General features: G+C 43.1%; 1 protein-coding gene across 1 annotated transcript in view; it reads left to right on the top strand.

Moving 5' to 3' along the window:
* Positions 1-18,203, top strand: part of KRIT1 (KRIT1 ankyrin repeat containing) — a 62,815-nt gene that overhangs the window by 26,490 nt on the left and 18,122 nt on the right. Inside the window, exons 7-12 of the mRNA XM_054020476.1 lie at positions 2,747-2,990; positions 4,178-4,293; positions 4,723-4,866; positions 7,029-7,185; positions 8,925-9,032; positions 10,595-10,751. Of these exons, the coding sequence (XP_053876451.1) occupies positions 2,747-2,990; positions 4,178-4,293; positions 4,723-4,866; positions 7,029-7,185; positions 8,925-9,032; positions 10,595-10,751 (926 nt within the window). The remainder of the gene's footprint in view (positions 1-2,746; positions 2,991-4,177; positions 4,294-4,722; positions 4,867-7,028; positions 7,186-8,924; positions 9,033-10,594; positions 10,752-18,203) is intronic.

Genomic DNA, 18,203 nt, shown 5'->3' on the forward strand with positions numbered 1-18,203 from the left:
GAGATTTTAGAAGTGTCTCACTCCTAAATTCGGATCCTGCAAACACACACGCTCTTAACTTTACTTGTGCTGTTCCATTCAGTGGTAAAACAATCAGTCCTTCATTTTATCTTCAAAAATGAAGAAATACTGGTGTGGCTTGTTTGAACTGTTCTACAAACATTGAATTCAATAGAACGGCTCATGTGAGTGAAGCTAAGCACATGCATAAATGATGGCAGGATCAGGGCCAAAGACAATAGCAAAGTATAAGTTATATGTTATTTTTTTATTTATTAGCACTGATAGTCATAACAGTTTCTGTCTGCTTCGCAGTGGTAATTGTCAAACTTACCTGTCATTGAATGGATGCCCTAGAATCTAAGCTTCCATTTAATATGTTTGTTTCCAGATTTTATGGTTGTGAAGAAAACCTTGGAAATGTGAACAGAATGTAACTGATGCTATGTCATCTAATTGAGTCTTTAGACAGACTGAAGAAATAGCTCTGAAAAGTTTAACACCCTAGCCCAGGGGTCTCAAACTCAATTTACTTTAGGGCCAGTGCCAGTCCTCAAATCCTCCCAGTGGACCAATAATATCACTCATGCCGACCAAAACTCCGCCCCCCCCCAAAAAAAAAACTCTGCCCCCCACCTGCCTAAGGCTCTGGGAGGGAGTTTGGGTGGGGGAGGAGGTCTGGGGCAGGGTATTGGGATGTAGGCTCTGGGAGGGAGTTTGGGTGCAGAAGGGGAGGGAGTTTGGGTGGGGGAGAGGGTCTAGGGTGCAGGCTCTGGGATGGAGTTTGGGTGCTGGTGCAGGCTCAGGGCTGGGGCAGAGGGTGGGGGTGCAGGAGGAGGGGGTGGGGTTGCAGGCTCTGGGAGGGAGTTTGGAGGCTGGGGGTGTGTGGTGAGGGGCTGCAGGCTCTGGGAGGGAGTTTGGGGGTGGGAGGAGGTGTGTGTGGGAAGGGGGAGGGGGTGCAGGCTCGGGGAGGGAGTTTGGGGGCTGGGGGTATGGGGAAGAGGTGCAGGTTCTGGGAGGGAGTTTGGGGGCAGGAGGGGGTGTGTGGGAAGGGGGAGGGGGGTGCAGGCTCTAGGAGGGGGTCGGGTGCGGCGCTTACCTGGGACTCTGGGTGGGCTGGGGGGCCTCCGTGCGCTGCTGCCCCCAGGAATCACCCCCGCAGCTTCTTATTGGCTGCAGGGGCGCTTGGAGAAGGGGCAGCGTGTGGAAGCATAGCCCTGCCCCAAGGCCACAGGGAGGGGCCAGCAGCCCCTGGAGCGAGCAGGCAGATGCCGTTCAGCCCCACTGTGCTGCCAGGCCCTGGGGGGGGGGAGGGGGGAGCGCCTGGGGGAAGCAGGTGGGGCCAAGGGAGAGACCTGGCTCCAAAACTGCTGGAGCCCCGTGGGCCACATTGGGGAGGTTTGAGACCCCTGCCTTAGCCATCTAATGGGGTACTTATTCAAAAGACTTCTCACAAGCCAGGGACAGTTTATTGCACAGTTTATACCAAATAAACAATATTGTAAACAAATGGAAGGAATTAAGGTATTCTTTGCAGCAAAGGGTAGCTGATGTCCAGGACACCCTTTGTCCTGACTAGGAGAACCCAAAGTCAGAAGAAACTACCCAGCTAGAGATACCATCCAGTCTACCCATGTTTGGACACATGGTTTGGACCGCAAGCCATACTCCGCTCCCATAGAGTAGAGCCAGGACCGGCTCCAGGCACCAACTGAGCAAGCTGGTGCTTGTGGCGGCAGATTGTTGGAGGCGGCATTCTGCCCAATCCTAGGACGGCATGGCCGCTTTTTGTTTGTTTGTTCTTGTTCTTGTTCTACTCCGGCCGCTCTGTAGGGGGCAGCGGCGCGGAGGACTGGGCAGTCCTCTTCCTTCCTCCCCGCCGACCAGAGCAGAGCCCTCGCGGCAGGCAGCAGGAGGCGACGCAGCAGGAGGGGCCGCGTGGCAGCACCCCTGCTGTAGCCCTGGCTGCCCCCTTCTCTCTCTCTTCCGCCTGCTCCCTCCCCTTCCCCCCCTCCAGCCGGTCCCCCTACACCTGTGCTCTGGCTGCGCCTCAGGTTTTTGTTTTGTTTTTTGCTTTGCCGTTCTGGCCGCCCCGTGTTTTGTCTTGGGGCGGCCAAAAAGCCAGAGCTGCCACTGAGACAGACTAAGGCAGCCTCTGCTTGTGAGTGTTTCCATCCTAGCTATACAGTGAATACCACAATTCTGGTATATATATCCCTCTTTATCTCCCTCTCATCCTGGCCTAAATAACCAAATAATTTTTTCCCCTGCAAAGATGATGTCCACCCCAAACTTGTATATTACAGTATGTGAGAGATCCACACACAAATATGACTTGACCTAAAAAAAGCCCCAAAAGCCCACAGTGATCAACAGAACGACAACATTAAATCAGCAATTAAATGCCAAGGCATTCTCCAGAAGATAAAGACCAAATGCTTGCCCTAAGTTATGCCCCACAATGCATATGTGGGTGGCAAAATCAGCAAGAGGAGTGTGTGAATGGCCCTATGTTTCACCCCAGCTTAACCTAAACAGGGGGCAGGTCCCTCCCTCCGTGTCAGTAAAAGCACTCCTTAGAGTCAGAGGAGCAATTCATGTAACAGATTTAGGGCCTGATTCTGTAGCTTCTTCATGCACACAACAACCTTTGACTTCCCCAAAAGTGGTGTACCCAATGTGGCTAAAAAATTAGCCTTTATTTATCTTCAAAATACTAGTGTGACTTTTCCATTCTGTTCTCCAGGTGGTTAGATGAACGACATACACAATCTCATTCCATCCCAGCTTTATTCAGACCATCTCCTCTTGAGAGGATTAAAACTAATGTTTCAAACCCTGCATATGCTATTGAACCTGGTCAGACGGAGAGCTCTCTACACATGGGATATACTGCATTAGAAATAAAGAGCAAAATGTTGGCGCTGGAGAAAGCAGATATGTGTATCTACAACCCTTTGTTTGGGTCGGATCTTCAGTATACCAACAGGGTAAGAGTTTTGTAGTATGAACTACCTTTTAGTTGTGAAAGGGATTTGATAATCATGTATTGAACTTTAACATAGGTTTTCTCAGTCCAATGCTTGTGGCCAGATTTGATTTTCAAATGTGCGAATTTGAAAATCTGTCCCCTTAATAGCAACAAGTTACAGTAACTCCTCACTTAAAGTCGTCACTGTTAACGTTGTTTCATTTCTAATCAATTAGGGAACATGCTCGTTCAAAGTTGCGCAATGCTCCCTTATAACATCGTTTGGCAGCCGCCTGCTTTGTCCACTGCTTGCAGAAAGAGCAGCCCTTTGCAGCTAGCTGGTGGGGGCTTGGAACCAGGGTGGACCGGCAGCCCCCTCATCAGGTCCCCAGCAGCCCCCCTATCAGCTCCCCGCGCCCCTAAGTTCCCTGTGGCAGCCGCCCAGCAGGCTATCAATTGCTGGCAGTTCAGTTGTCCCTCCCCCCACTGCCATGTGCTGCTCCTGCCCTCTGCCTTGGAGCTGCTCCCCGGAGCCTCCTGCTTGCTGGCGGGGAGGGGAGAGAAGACGGGGCTAATATCAGGGTGTCCCCCTCCCGCCTGCTCCTGCCACCTGCTTACCCCATTTCCATAGAGCACGGGGGAGACACGACAGGGCTCAGGACGGAGGGATCTTGCAGGCAGCAGCTGCTGTCTCAACTTGCTGATCTAAAAAGGCAATGTTCTTAGAGTGGGTCAGCGTACATAAAGGGGCAATGCACATCTCTCTCTTTAGCAGTTAAGGCATTCCCTAGGAAATATTCTACCCTCTGACTCCACCCACCTCAACCAAGCTTCACAATCATCATTGCTGTGTACGGTATTAAATTGTTTGTTTAAAACTTATACTGTGTATACATATATATATATATAGCATACTCTTTTGTCTGGTGAAAAAAATTTCTCTGGAACCTAACCAACCACCCCCCTCCATTTACATTAATTCTTATGGGAAATTGGATTCGCTTAACATCGTTTCGCTTAAAGTCGCCTTTTTCAGGGACATAACTACAATGCTAAGCGAGGAGTTACTGTACTATGTTTACATTGGTTCCACAGAACATACAAGTAATTCCAATTGGTTTGTTGAAGTCTCAATGAGAAGGTTTTCAGACTTTTTTTTTATTTTTTTTATTTTTTTTATTTTTTAATATTATGTTGTCTTCCTAGGTTGATAAAGTGGTTATAAATCCATACTTTGGTCTTGGAGCTCCAGACTATTCAAAGATTCAGATTCCAAAACGAGAAAAGTGGCAACGCAGCATGAGCAGTGTCACGGAAGACAAGTACTGTTACACTTATATAATTATGTTTTATATTATTTATTCATATTACAGTAGTGTCTAAGGCCCCATTCAGGAAGCAGGGCCCCATTGCCCTAGGGACTGCACAAAGACTTATATAAAAAGTAGTCCCCAAACTGTTTGCAGCACAACACAACAGATTGGTGAAACAAACAAATGTAAGGTGGAGTGGGGGGGACAGTTGGAGGACGAGGCAACACTAAAATGCATGTTTCTTAGCATGATGAATATTAGTCATGGCTGGCCATCTGTCTACCTAAGTTCTAATTGTATAAACATTGACGCATTTTAGCTGCTTGTGCTTTGTGCACATCATTAGATGCCCATAAATTGTCATTTTTATATTTCTTTGTTTGATTGTTGAAATATAAGTGAGTTGCATCTTTTTCATATTTTGCTTTTAATTACTAGAGAGCGCCAATGGGTAGATGATTTCCCTCTTCATCGCAGTGCTTGTGAAGGAGACTCTGAATTACTTAGTCGCCTTCTAGATGACAACTTTTCAGTCAACCAGTTAGACAGTGACCATTGGGCACCTATCCATTATGCGTGCTGGTGAGTATTTTTTTCCAAGTGAATGTATTTCTGGTATTTATGGCTGAAAACCACTAAGCACTTATGTGGTTTAAAACAGTAATTAAATGCCAGGAAGTCCAAACTCTAGCATTTTAGTTGTCATTTGTTCTTATAGTTAATATAAAAAAAATGTTGAAAGAGAAATTAAACCTCGTGCTTCAAGGTTTAAGCTGATCTCTGACTAAAGGGTTTAGAAGGTGGAGATCTAATGGGACATTGTCCTACGGCGGCCTAATGCTAGTTTTCTTATACCTTCCTCTGAAATATTTGGTGCTGGCCCCATCAGAGAGTGTGTACTGGACTAGATGGACCATGGGTCTGATCCAGAATACCAATTCCTATGTAGCCCAAAATTTAGATTTTATTAAAACAATTACAGACCCTCAGACCAATAGAAATGTGTCAATATTTAATTCAATCTTTAAATTAATCATTCTTCTGCAAATATTACAGTACTGAGAATTTGAAAGTGAAACTGACATATGAACAAATGTGAAACTGACTTCATTGATTTTTGTCTATGCTGAGACAAATGCAGAAAGGTAACCACATAAATGATGCAAAATAAACTGGATTTTTAAAATCTTTTGATTTTAATGTCATGCGTGGGAACCCTTAAATAGAATGTGGTATAGAAGTGAAGAGCATTATTATTAAACAATGGCTTGATTATTCCATTTTGAAAGTACACAGAGAGCAAGAACTTTAAATAACATGTTCTCTTATTTTTGTTATTTCAGTATTTACTTCTGGTTCTATGCAGTGTTTCTACAGCATGTCTTATAGTTGTAACCTGGCCACTATAGATAACATTACATCAGAAGTTTCATTATAACCCTTCTTTTCACATGATCCTTACATTCTGAAAATACATCCTTTGGATAATTATCCTTACGTGTTTTCTTAGCCCAGAGGTAAAATTTTATGGAAAATGAGGAAACATTCTTCAGCTGTTATTTGAATTATTGAAGAGTGAAAGAAATTAAACTTCTTTTAAAGCATTATAAAATGTTTTTAGCTCTCAAAAAATTTAAATGGCTCAAATCCACTTCCCACCAAACTACACATGTAAATAGCCTTTACTGAGGAGTAGGTTTATCCAGAAAAGAAGAATTCTGCTCTGCATTCCTGTAGTCTGAACTAAAATTGTTCACAAGACAGCTCAGCATCCTAGAAATATAGGGCTAGAAAGGACCTCAACCCTTCCTGTGCTGAGGCAGGACCCAAGTATTCCTAGACCGTCCCTGACTGGTGTCTTGTCTTAAAAATCTCCAATGACAGGGATTCCATGACCTCATTTGGAAGTCTATTGCAGTACTTAACTATCATTATAGTTAGAAAGTTTTTCCTAATATATAATCTAAATTTCCTTTGCTGCAAACTAAATTGACGACTTTTTGTCCTACCTTCAGTGGTGAAGGAGAACAATTGATCACTGTTCTCTTTGTAACATCCCTTAATATGTTTGAAGACGGAGTAGAGCAGAGCAGTTATCTCCCACATCATGCTTCTGGCACTCCTACTAATACATCCCAGAATGATATTTTTCTTTTTTTGGCTCATATTAGATTTGTGATCTACTGTAATCCCCAGATCCTTTTCTGCAATACTACTGCTTAGTCAGTTATTCCCCATTTTGTAGTTGTGCATTTGGTATTTCCTTCCTCAGTGTAGTAATTTGCATTTGTCTTCATTAAATTTCATCTTGTTAATTTCAGACCAATTCTCCTATTTATCAAGATCATTTTGAGTTCTAATCTGTCCTCCAAAGTGTTTGCAACCCCACCCAGCATGGTGTGTGTTCTGCAAATTTTATAAGCATAGTTTCCACTCGATTATTCAAGTAATTTAATGAAAATATTGAATAGTATTGGACCCACGACAGACTCCTACGGGATCCCATTAGAAACATCCTCACAGTTTGAGAGCAAATAATTGATAAGTACTCTTTGAGTACGATTTTTGAGCCAGTTGTACACTCACATTATAGTAATTGCATCCAGACCACATTTCCCTATTCTAAATATGTCATATGTCCTAAAATATTCAGGAATATCTCTGAAAGCATCTGAAATAGGATTTAAAAAAACATCTTGTTGTATTCATTGTTGTGGCCATTCTGCTTTTAATCTCTCTTGTAGGTATGGAAAAGTTGAAGCCACTCGAATGTTGCTGGAGAAAGGGAAATGTAATCCAAACCTACTGAATGGACAACTTAGCTCTCCTCTTCATTTTGCTGCTGGAGGAGGACATGTTGAAATTGTGAAAATTCTTCTAAGCCATCTGGAAATTGACAGAGTAAGATACCTTTGTAACTGGAATGATTTTTACCTACAGTTGCAGCACACACTTACAATATCTCTCATATATTATATGTCTCCAGTTCCCAAAGTAAAAACAAATAAATGCAGTTTAGTTCTTAATTGTCTCTTAAATTAAATTTGAAAGGACATATATTTTAAACTCCCAAATTCCAGTTGTACAATTATCATAGGAAACTCCATCTTAAAACTTAATCTGCCCAAACATACAGACTGATTTATATTTGCCCCCTTTGTCAACTGTACTTTAACTGGATTTTACTAGAGATTTTAGTCTAAACTCTCACTATCTTTTGTAAAATTCCTGTTAATTATGAAGAAGTAAATTCCTCAGCCTCTGGGTTTTGCTTGAATTGCACATTTCTATTATTTATCTAGTTAAAAGTCTTTTTTTTTTATTATTATTATTGCTATCGAATCGATAGGCTCCAATCAGGGCGAGGCTGCATTGTTCTAGGTGCTCTGTAGACACATAGAAAGAGACAGTGCCTGGCCCTATAAGAGCTTATAGTTTAAAAAAAAAAAAAAAAAAAAAAAAAAAAAGCCAAGAAGTAGATAAAGAGGAGCAGAGCAGGATATGTCCAAGTACAAGCGAAGTGGTCACACTTATAAGAGATGTGTGGTGTTAGTTCCTCTCTTTTCTGCAGCATACAAAGGTTAGAAAGAGGGAAGCAATCAAATTCTGCACCATTTTTGTATACATTTGTTGTATATACATACTGTGTCCAATAACAAATGCACAGTGTGATGAAAATGTACAGATGGAAAATACATTAAAGGACTGAAGTTATAACCCCATCAAGTGGGGCAGTAGTTTTGGTTATTAGTTATATTACATTTAATTTACTGATAATAAGTAAGTTGTATATAAAAGGAAGTATTTCTTCACACAATGCAGTCAACCTGTGGAACTCCTTGCCAGAGGATGTTGTGAAGGCCAAGACCATAACAGGGTTTAAAAAAGAACTAAATAAATTCATGGAGGATAGGTCCATCAATGGCTATTAGCCAGGATGGGCAGGAATGGTGTCCCTAGCTTCTGTTTGCCAGAAGCTGGGAATGAGCGACGGGATGGATCACTTGATGATTACCTGCTCCGTTCATTCCCTCTGGGGCACCTGGCACTGTCCACTGTCAGAAAACAGGATACTGGACTAGATGGACCTTTGGTCTGACTCAGTAGAGCCATTCTTATGTTCTTCTGTATGGGAACTTCAAACCCCCCTCTCCACCACCAGCACAACCACAGAAGATATATGACTATGCATTTTACTCTATATGTAGAATATATGTCAGAATGCACAGTAGCACAAAATTAAAATACTAAAATGCTATTTTAAATGGAGTCAAATTGGTGCTTATGTAATAAATGACTGACAGCGCTGACTAGAATAAGATTTAGTGTAAGCAAGTTCTATGCAAGGTTTTTCAAACAACTCTGCCAACACACCTCAGTCTTGGCCTGCAAACACACCTGCTCTTCTTATCCCAGTGATTTCCTGTGGAGAGGCTGCCAGAAACAGATAAAATAAACAGAGAAGTACAATTAATGAAAAGGATTTAAACAACCAAACTTCTGAACTCTGTGAACAAGGGAGGTTTTTAATTAACATTATTGAAAATCCCAGATATTTTAGTTATCTTCAAAACTTGTTAACATTTACCTTTCTAGATTGAAAACTATATTTATGCCAGGCTTTCTGTTCATATTTGTAGCACATTACTGATCAACAAGGAAGATCCCCATTGAATGTCTGTGAAGAGAGCAAACAAAATGATTGGGAAGAAACAGCAAAACTGCTGAAGGAAGCCATAAATAAACCTGTATGTGTTTACCTTTTAAACAGTTTAGTAGTCATATTTGAAAGTCTTAGAAAATGTATACAGAGTGGAAAACCAAGACATGTGGTAGGTCCACATATAGCAATGACAGTCTACAGGACACGTACTCTGCATGTATTTAGATTTTTGGTGTGAAATGAACATTTGTCATTTTAAATGTTTGTATCTTGTATCTATGGCTCTACAGCTGTGTGCAAGATTTTAAAATGTAATATTTTGATTTCTGGAAGTATAAAATAGCACAAATTCTACTGCCACTACTGATCATTCTACCACTGTTTGCTTTTGTATGTATACCAGCATTTTATATATTGATACAGTCTGCCGATATGTTGTTTTTAAGCACATTTTCATTTGACTTTCAGTGTTACTGAAGAAGGAACTGATCCCTCTCATTTTGCCTTATAAAGCAGTTGTTCTAAGCTCTGAGCATAAGAGATGTTATTGCCTTCTAATATAATCAGATTAATATAGTAAAACTTTAAGTATTTGGTAATTGAAGTTACTACAGTAGAAGTGGGAGCAAGTGCTATAGTTAAGATTGCAAATGTTTTCGATTCTAACCTCATTTTCAGGCAATCATAATATTCCAAGACATTCACCTTTCTGGCTAAAAGTTTCCAGGCTTGGTCTCTGAATTTTTTTGGGAAAGGCTGAGCAGAGAGGAGATGGGGAAATACACTGCTATTATAATAATTTTTGCAACTTTTTTTTAAACCGCTAAATCATTGAAACAACTGGAGATAAGAAGTTTAAGCTCTCAGTTCAGCTTGGTACTTAAGCACATGAGTAGTCCCATTGACTTAAGTGGGATTATTTATGGTATACATAAACGTTAGTCACGTGCTTAAAGCATGGCTGTAGTGAGACGTGTTCTGCACCCACAATCCAATGAAGTTAATGGGAGTTTTGAGTAAAAATTAGTAGTAGTAGTAGTGCCTAAAGATCTCAAGTAGATTGGAGATCACCTTGTGCTAGGAACTGTACAAACATATAATAAATTTAAGGCCTTTGCCCCCAAATTGTTTATGGCCTAAAAGATAAGACTTAAAGGATAAGTGAAACAAATTAGAGGGATGGAGGGAGGAAAAGGTAACAATAAGATGTTTTAATATAAACTAGTTGTGTGCATAATTCATAGTCAATCAGTAGTAGTAATCACATAATGCATGTGGCAGGATATACGTAGGCACTTAGCCCCAGATTTTTAAAGGTATTTATGCATTGTTCTGCTCAGCATTGCAACACCTAAATACCTTTAAAATCTGCACCTTAGCTACTATGGTAATGGGCATGGTATAGAAATGTAGAGAGAGACAATGCTATATGGGTCTCGGAGGCCCCACAGGTCTGTGAAGAGTGTTCTGATCCAAGATAAATATAAAAGAATTCTGCAAAATTATTTTTCTCAAAATGTAAATGCTTCTAAATCGGATTAAAAATTGATGTTTGTGGAAATGAAAGAAATAGAAGAGTGGGATTTTAACTTATGATTAATTTGTCTCCCATTTTTTTAATGATATTTTTATATATTTTTGCCATAGTATGAAAAGGTACGGATTTATCGAATGGATGGGTCATATCGTTCTGTTGAGTTGAAACATGGAAACAATACTACTGTACAGCAGATAATGGAAGGAATGCGTCTGTCTCAAGAAACACAGCAGTACTTCACTATTTGGATTTGTTCTGAGAACCTTAGTAAGTAGTTATTGTTTTGGATTTTGTTTTTTTACATTTATTTTTGTAAATGTCTTGCTAAAGTAATAAAGGACACAAGCAAGACTGGTACACCAAACAATAATCTTGCCAGCTTTCTTTAGTCATACACATTGTCCTGTCATTTTCTGCATTGCTGAGTCATTCTTGAGACCTTTAAAAAACTTATGAGAATTTTGCTCACTGTAGTGCAGAGAGGCAATTGCAAAAAACCTAGACATGACTAGATTGATAAAGAGTTGGCTGTTAGTTAGACGAGACTTTGGAGCTGAGAAGGGTTGAGTTTTTGGGGTTTGCTGGGGTTTTTTTAACACCTAGAACAAAATTTCTTTAAAAACACACTTTTTTCAGTAGCTTAGATTTGGTGCCTGTCATGTATGTTTTTTAAAATAGTGGTTCTCATTGGAAAGAAGGGAAAAGATTGTGCACCATGAAATATCTTACAGTTCTATAATACTATCTGTGAGAAAATCATCTTGAATGCCTTCTAGAACTTTAAACCATTGAGATCAGTGGAGCTGCTGCAGTAGTCTGCCTGGCCACCCTCCACAAAGAGAACTAGATATAGATGCCTGAAGAGACAGGGATTGCTCAAACCACTGAACTTTGGCCTGCTAAACCCAGGGTTGTGAGTTCAATCCTTGAGGGGGCCACTTAAGGGTCTGGGGCAAAAATCAGTACTTGGTCCTGCTAGTGAAGGCAGGGGGCTGGATTCAATGACCTTTCAAGGTCCCTTCCAGCTCTGTGAGATAGGAATATATTATATTATTATTATAACACAGGACTTCTGTGGGAGCTGCTGGATGCCTAGCGCTTTTGACAATCATGTCACTTATTAAGGTGCTTAAGTATGGACTTTGCAGCCTGGTTTTAGGCATCCACTCTTAAAATCTTTGCCTGCAAATATAGGGCCAAATCCTTCAAACCTTGCTCACATAAATGAGCCATACTCATATATGCAACTTATTCAACTTCAGTGGAATTATTCATGAGAGTAATAATTAAAGGACTGGACTTACGTTATCTATGCATATGTTGCGTTAATTATTCGAGATCATAAAGAGTTTGTAATTTTTAAAGCATTCTAGTTTAGCCCTGTAAGCCAGTGGGCCATCTCACCGTGCATCAAAAGAACTCTCAACTGCCACAGGACTTCAATACTTTTTTTTTTCCCAGACACTAAATTTTTTATTTCTCTCAAATAAAACAACTTAATGTAATTTCCAGATGTAAATCATGTCCTTTCCCCTGGCCCGTGGACTCTTGTAGGAGCTATTATTTCCTGCAGCTCTCACTTCTCAGGTCCTCTGCCTGGGTGTTAATTCAAGTCTGTGTGCTCCCTTCTGCAAGGAGGAAAGCTGCCGCAGAGTTGCACTCCTAGAATATCTGCTTGGGAGCTAAGGAGAGCCCGTCTTGATACCTGAAATCATGCTGCCCTTTGCATCCCAGCAGGACTGGCACTTAGTTTCAGTCTTCTATTATATGATCCCTGGACTTTATTCCCATCACTGGGAAGGTGAGCTGAGGCTGGCACAGAGTGCAGCTGAGCCCCATCCCCCTTAAAGGGCTTCCTCACCCTGTGACAGTCCTTAGTACATACTTTATTTCCTGATTCTAGCGTTATGTATTATGAGATACTTTTTATGACTATTTAGTCTGCTTAAATGTGTACTAAGGTAAATTTGATTACCTCAACTTATTTCATATGTATAATAAATTCATGTAGTCACTGTTGCACTAACCTTTTTAAAAAAAATTATACAAGTTCTCAGCTATATTTAGCACAGGAAGCATCCTTATTCCTATTGCTAGCTTTTTCATACAATTTAAGACTCCTCTTGGATTGAAGTCAAATGTACAGTATATATCTTTGTAATTCTTTTTCTTTAGTAACATTCATGCCATCTCTTTCCAACCAGATTTCAAAAAGATAGGTAGAAACATGCATAAGATGTAGTCAGTCATTATTACGCCTACCTGTCAGAAAAGGTTGTAAACAGCATTACTGTGACAAGGTTGCTATGGGGCTCATTTGTAATGCCAATTAAATGTGAGAAACTATCATTATGATTTCAACTGCTTCAGATTGGGTTAGATTCACTGCTTGTGGTAGTGTAAGAAAAAAAGCTGTGCATTAAGAATTCAATATTTTAGTGCTGCTTTCTTCTTTTTATATCTGGAATTTAAAATATGAGTGTGTGTTATAGTTGAAATTGTTTTAAATAATGCTTTTCTTTAGTTTTTCTGTCTGACCATTTTCTCCCAGTTTCACCACTGTTTCTTAACTTCCCTTTATGAACAACCAGTAGAAAACTATATGGGCCCACCAGCAGACATACAAACGCAGAGCTGCAGTCCTTGAGATGAAAGGAGCCTGGCTGAGTGATGTCTTGATGCTTGTCTCCCTTTTAGAGCAGGGCAAATAACTGATTTTATGGTTCTCTGGCATTTCTGAAAAAATGTGGGGAAAGTAGCAGTTTGGATGAAAATTCAAAAAATTTCAGCAAACTGAAAAAGTCACTTGTGGGTTGAGCAAAATCTTTAGTTCAACCCAAAACATTGTGTTTCTGGGCATTATTAAAGTGTTAAATTCACAAAATAGGAGAGGAAAAGGAGGTAGTAGTGCCTCCATAATGAGCTTTAGCCCAATGATTAGGGCATTCACCTGGGATGTGAGACACCTGAGTTCAGATCCCCCCCACCTCTGCCTAAAGTGGAGAAGGGAATTGAACTTGGGTCTCCTCCACTATAGGAGAGTCCCCTAGCCACTGGGCTCTGGGATATTCTAATATGGGTCTCTCAGTCTTTCCTGTTGAAGCTGTTCCACTGTGCATAAATAATTAAATAGTAATTGGAGAAGGAATATGAACTTGGATTTCCCAGATGAGTCCGCTGATCACCAACCTAGAGTCATTTCGCTCTTCCTCTCTGGCCCAGTGACTGCTTGTTTGTTTAGACCAAGTGGAACAGCTAGTTTCCAAAAATTAAAAAAAAAAATCACTCCGCTCTAGTGTGTGTTCCGAGTGTGTGTTCCATCTTATTTTGCCCAAAATACTGAGATGTTTTATTTGCTGTACAGGGAAATATTACTGATTTGTTAAGTTTTTGTTATCAACAAATAATCCTATGAAACATTCATAATTTTCCAAATTAGACTAAGTATTTGAATTGTCAAAAAAAAAAAAAAAATGAAGACTCCATGTAATGAACTGTATAGTACAGATTTAAACCAAGATGCTCTGTGAAAATACTTTGAGAAATCAGCTTGTTTCTGCTTGCTTATTTAAGCAACTAATGGTCATCTTACGTTCGATAATGAAAATCTAACAAGAAAACTATGACAGGTTATGATGTTTTTAATTGTAGAGGGATTTGAATGTGGGAAGGATAAATCAGAAGTTGCAGCAGTGTGAGAAGATTTTAAGTGGGCAGTAGCTGTGCAGAAGTCAAAGGCCTGGTCTACACTAGGCGTTTATGTCGAAGTTAGCGCCGTTACATCGAATTAACCCTGCACCCGTCCACACCGCGAAGGTATTTAGTTCGATATAGAGGTCTCTTTAATTCGACTTCTGTACTCCTCCCCGACGAGGGGAGTAGCGCTAAATTCGACATGGCCATGTCGAATTAGGCTAGGTGTGGATGGAAATCGACGCTAATAGCTCCGGGAGCTATCCCACAGTGCACCACTCTGTTGACGCTCTGGACAGCAGTACGAGCTCGGATGCTCTGAACAGCCACACAGGAAAAGCCCCGGGAAAATTTGAATTTGAATTCCTTTTCCTGTCTGGCCAGTTTGAATCTCATTTCCTGTCTGGACATTGTGGCGAGCTCAGCAGCACTGGCAATGATGCAGAGCTCTCCAGCAGTGATGGCCGTGCAATCTCAGAATAGAAAGAGGGCCCCAGCATGGACTGATCGGGAAGTCTTGGATCTCATCGCTGTGTGGGGCGATGAGTCCGTGCTTTCCGAGCTGCGCTCCAAGAAACGGAATGCAAAGATCTACGAGAAGATCTCTAAAGACATGTCAGAGAGAGGATACAGCCGGGATGCAACGCAGTGCCGCGTGAAAATCAAGGAGCTGAGACAAGGCTACCAGAAGACCAAAGAGGCAAACGGACGCTCCGGATCCCATCCCCAGACATCCCGTTTCTACGAGGCACTGCATTCCATCCTAGGTGCGGCCGCCACCACTACCCCACCAGTGACCGTGGACTCTGAGGATGGGATATTGTCCACGGCCGGATCCTCAGACATGTTAGCGGACGGGGAAGATGAGGAAGGAGAAGAGGTGGACGAGGCAGTCGACAGCACTCACAACGCTGATTTCCCCGACAGCCAGGATCTCTTCATCACCCTTACAGAGATCCCCTACCAACCGTCCCCAGCCGTTACCCCGGACACAGAATCTGGGGAAGGATCAGCCAGTAAGTGTTGTAAACATCTAAACATTTATTTTTAACAGAACAGGAATATTAACAATTAAAAAAATGGGTTTCTCATGATTAGTTTGCCCTAGCGCTTAACGGTTCAGTCATGGGCAGTGCAACTATTGAAAAAAAAATCTAGCAATGTCCAGTTTTGCATGATTGTCCTGCCCAAGCCGCTCTACTGTTTAGTCACTGCTCCAGCAGCTAGAGTAAAATGCGGTCTATATGTCCGGGGATGGAGCAGAAATCCTCCTGTGACATCTTGAGGAAGCTCTCCTGGAGGTAATTGGAAATCCGTTGCATTAGGTTCCTGGGGAGAGCGGCCTTATTGGGTCCTCCGTAGTACGACACGTTGCCGCGCCACGAGACAAGCAAGTACTCGGGAATCATTGCTCTGCACAGCAGGGCGGCATACGGCCCTGGTCTTTGGAGGCTTTCCCGGAGCATTCTCTCTTTCTCGCTGTCAGAGATCCTCATGAGGGTGATGTCGCTCATGGTGACCTGCTTTGAATGAGGTAGGGGAATGTTAGTGTTGGGACTGCTTTACCGTTCCTTTACAGAACTGTAACCGCTGGTTTGCAGCCACGCGGTGGAGGCGGGAGAGGGGCAGCCGAAAGGGATCGTTCCCGGGGACAGCCGCGAGGGTGTGGGACAGGAGCAGAGTTCCTGCTTGCCGGATTGCTGGCAGCAGGGACCGACATTGATTTCAATGTGAAATGAGGCCATTGCTAATATTAAAGTTTTAAGCTGCCACGAGTCTACGGCTTACCATGTCTGCCTGCAACAGAAATTCTGTTGTCCTGACACGCTTCTCAAATGTGCTGTGCAAGACCCCAGGCACTGAATGCGAAGGCCGAGAATTCGACCTTGTGCTGAGTGCGCATGTGATAGGTGCTGTGCATGGTCTTGTTCACAGAGAAAGACTATGTTCTTTGTTCACAACTACATTTATCTTTCTGAGGAATTCACTCCCTTTTTCCCATTCCCACAGCCCCATCTGCGACTGTCTCACAACCTAGCCTGGCATCACACTCCCAGAGGCTAGCGAGGATTAGGCATAGGAAGAAGAGGACACGGGAGGACATGTTCTCAGAGCTTATGGCCTGCTCCCGAGCCCAGGCAGCACAGCAGACCCAGTGGCGGGAGAACTTGTCCCAAATGCAGCAAGCAAACATGGATCGGGAGGAGAGGTGGCGGCAGGAAGACCAGCAGGCGACTCAAACCCTGCTTGGACTACTGAGGGAGCAAACGGACACGCTCCGGCGCCTTGTGGATGTTCTGCAGGAACGGAGGCAGGAGGACAGAGCCCCACTGCAGTCCATCTCTAACCGCCCTCCCCCGCCACCAAGTCCCATACCCCCCTCACCCAAAGTGCACAGAAGGAGAGGCGGCAGAGTCCACGCAAACTCTCACTCCACCCCTGCAGAGAGCTCTAGTAGCAGAAGGCTCTCATTCCCCAAAATTTGACAAGTTCTTTCCTTCCCGCCTGACACAAGCCCCCGTCCAAGTTTCACCTCCCAGTTCCATGTGTAGTTGATAATAAAAAATATGTTTCTGTTAACTAATGTTTCCATCATGTTCTTTTGGAGGAGGGGGGGAAAGGGGGATGGTAATTGGACAGGACAGTCACCTTTGGCAGGGTACATAGGCGGGGGCAGGTACAGCAGCAGGGCACATACACAGTGCAGTGACTAGTTGCCCTGGTCAGTCTGGGAGGTGGTTTTCATGTTCTGTAGTGGGGGGTGGGTTGCTCTGTGACTTTGTGGCGGGGGAGGGCAGTTACAGATCTTAAGCGGCGGTCCTTATGCAGGATCACAGAGCCACACAGCAGGAGATCTGTAACCGTCCTCCCCCTGCCACAAAGTCACATAGCCCCCCCATACACACAGTCCCGATCAGGAGGGGTGACAGGCTCCGTTGAAAGAACCAGCCCACCACAGCAGAGCCTGTCAATCCTTGAGTTTAGAAGCTTTCTTTGCGTCACTACACTACACCCGCTCCGCACCACAATCCGCGTCCCAGTTTTAAAAAATTCCCGCGAAAACAGTAGTAAAGAAAACGGTGTTCATTAACAAAGTAGAACTGATTTTATTTCGAAACGTGTGTTGGAAGGGGGGGGAGAAGGGGGTATGTAACTGGAGAGGATAGTCAACATTAACTGGGTAAAGAAACGGGGGCAGGTTCGGCTTCTCTGTACACAAACTTTACAGTCACAGGTTACCCTGCTCACTCAGGAACCTAGCTTTCAAAGCCTCCCGGATGCACAGCGCGTCCCGCTGGTCTCTTCTAATCGCCCGGCTGTCTGGCTGTGCGTAATCAGAAGCCAGGCTATTTTCCTCAACATCCCACCCCGCCATAAAGGTCTCCCCCTTGCTCTCACAGAGATTATGGAGCACACAGCAAGCTGCTATAACAATGGGGATATTGGTTTCGCTGAGATCACAGCGAGTCAGCAAGCTTCTCCATCTCCCCTTGAGAGGGCCAAAAGCACACTCCACCACCATTCTGCACTTGCTCAGCCGGTAGTTGAAGAGTTCTTTTTCACTGTCCAGGGCGCCAGTATAGGGCTTCATGAGCCAGGGCATTAGCGGGTAGGCTGGGTCCCCGAGGATGACTATAGGCATCTCCACATCCCCAAGAGTTATTTTGTGGTCCGGGAAGTAAATACCTTGCTGCAGCCGTCTAAACAGACCAGAGTTCCTGAAAACACGAGCGTCATGAACCTTGCCCGGCCATCCGACGTAGATGTTGGTAAAACGTCCCCTGTGGTCCACCAGTGCTTGCAGCACCATGGAAAAGTAGCCCTTTCTGTTAATGTACTGGCTGGCCTGGTGGTCCGGTGCCAGGATAGGGATGTGAGTTCCATCTATGGCCCCACCGCAGTTTGGGAATCCCATCGCTGCGAAGCCATCTATGATCGCCTCCACGTTTCCCAGGGTCACTACCTTTGGCAGCAGTACATCAACGATTGCCTTGGCTACTTGCATCACAACAACCCCCACAGTAG

The sequence above is a fragment of the Malaclemys terrapin genome, chromosome 2 (assembly GCF_027887155.1).
Source record: "Malaclemys terrapin pileata isolate rMalTer1 chromosome 2, rMalTer1.hap1, whole genome shotgun sequence".
Taxonomy (NCBI): Eukaryota; Metazoa; Chordata; order Testudines; family Emydidae; genus Malaclemys; species Malaclemys terrapin.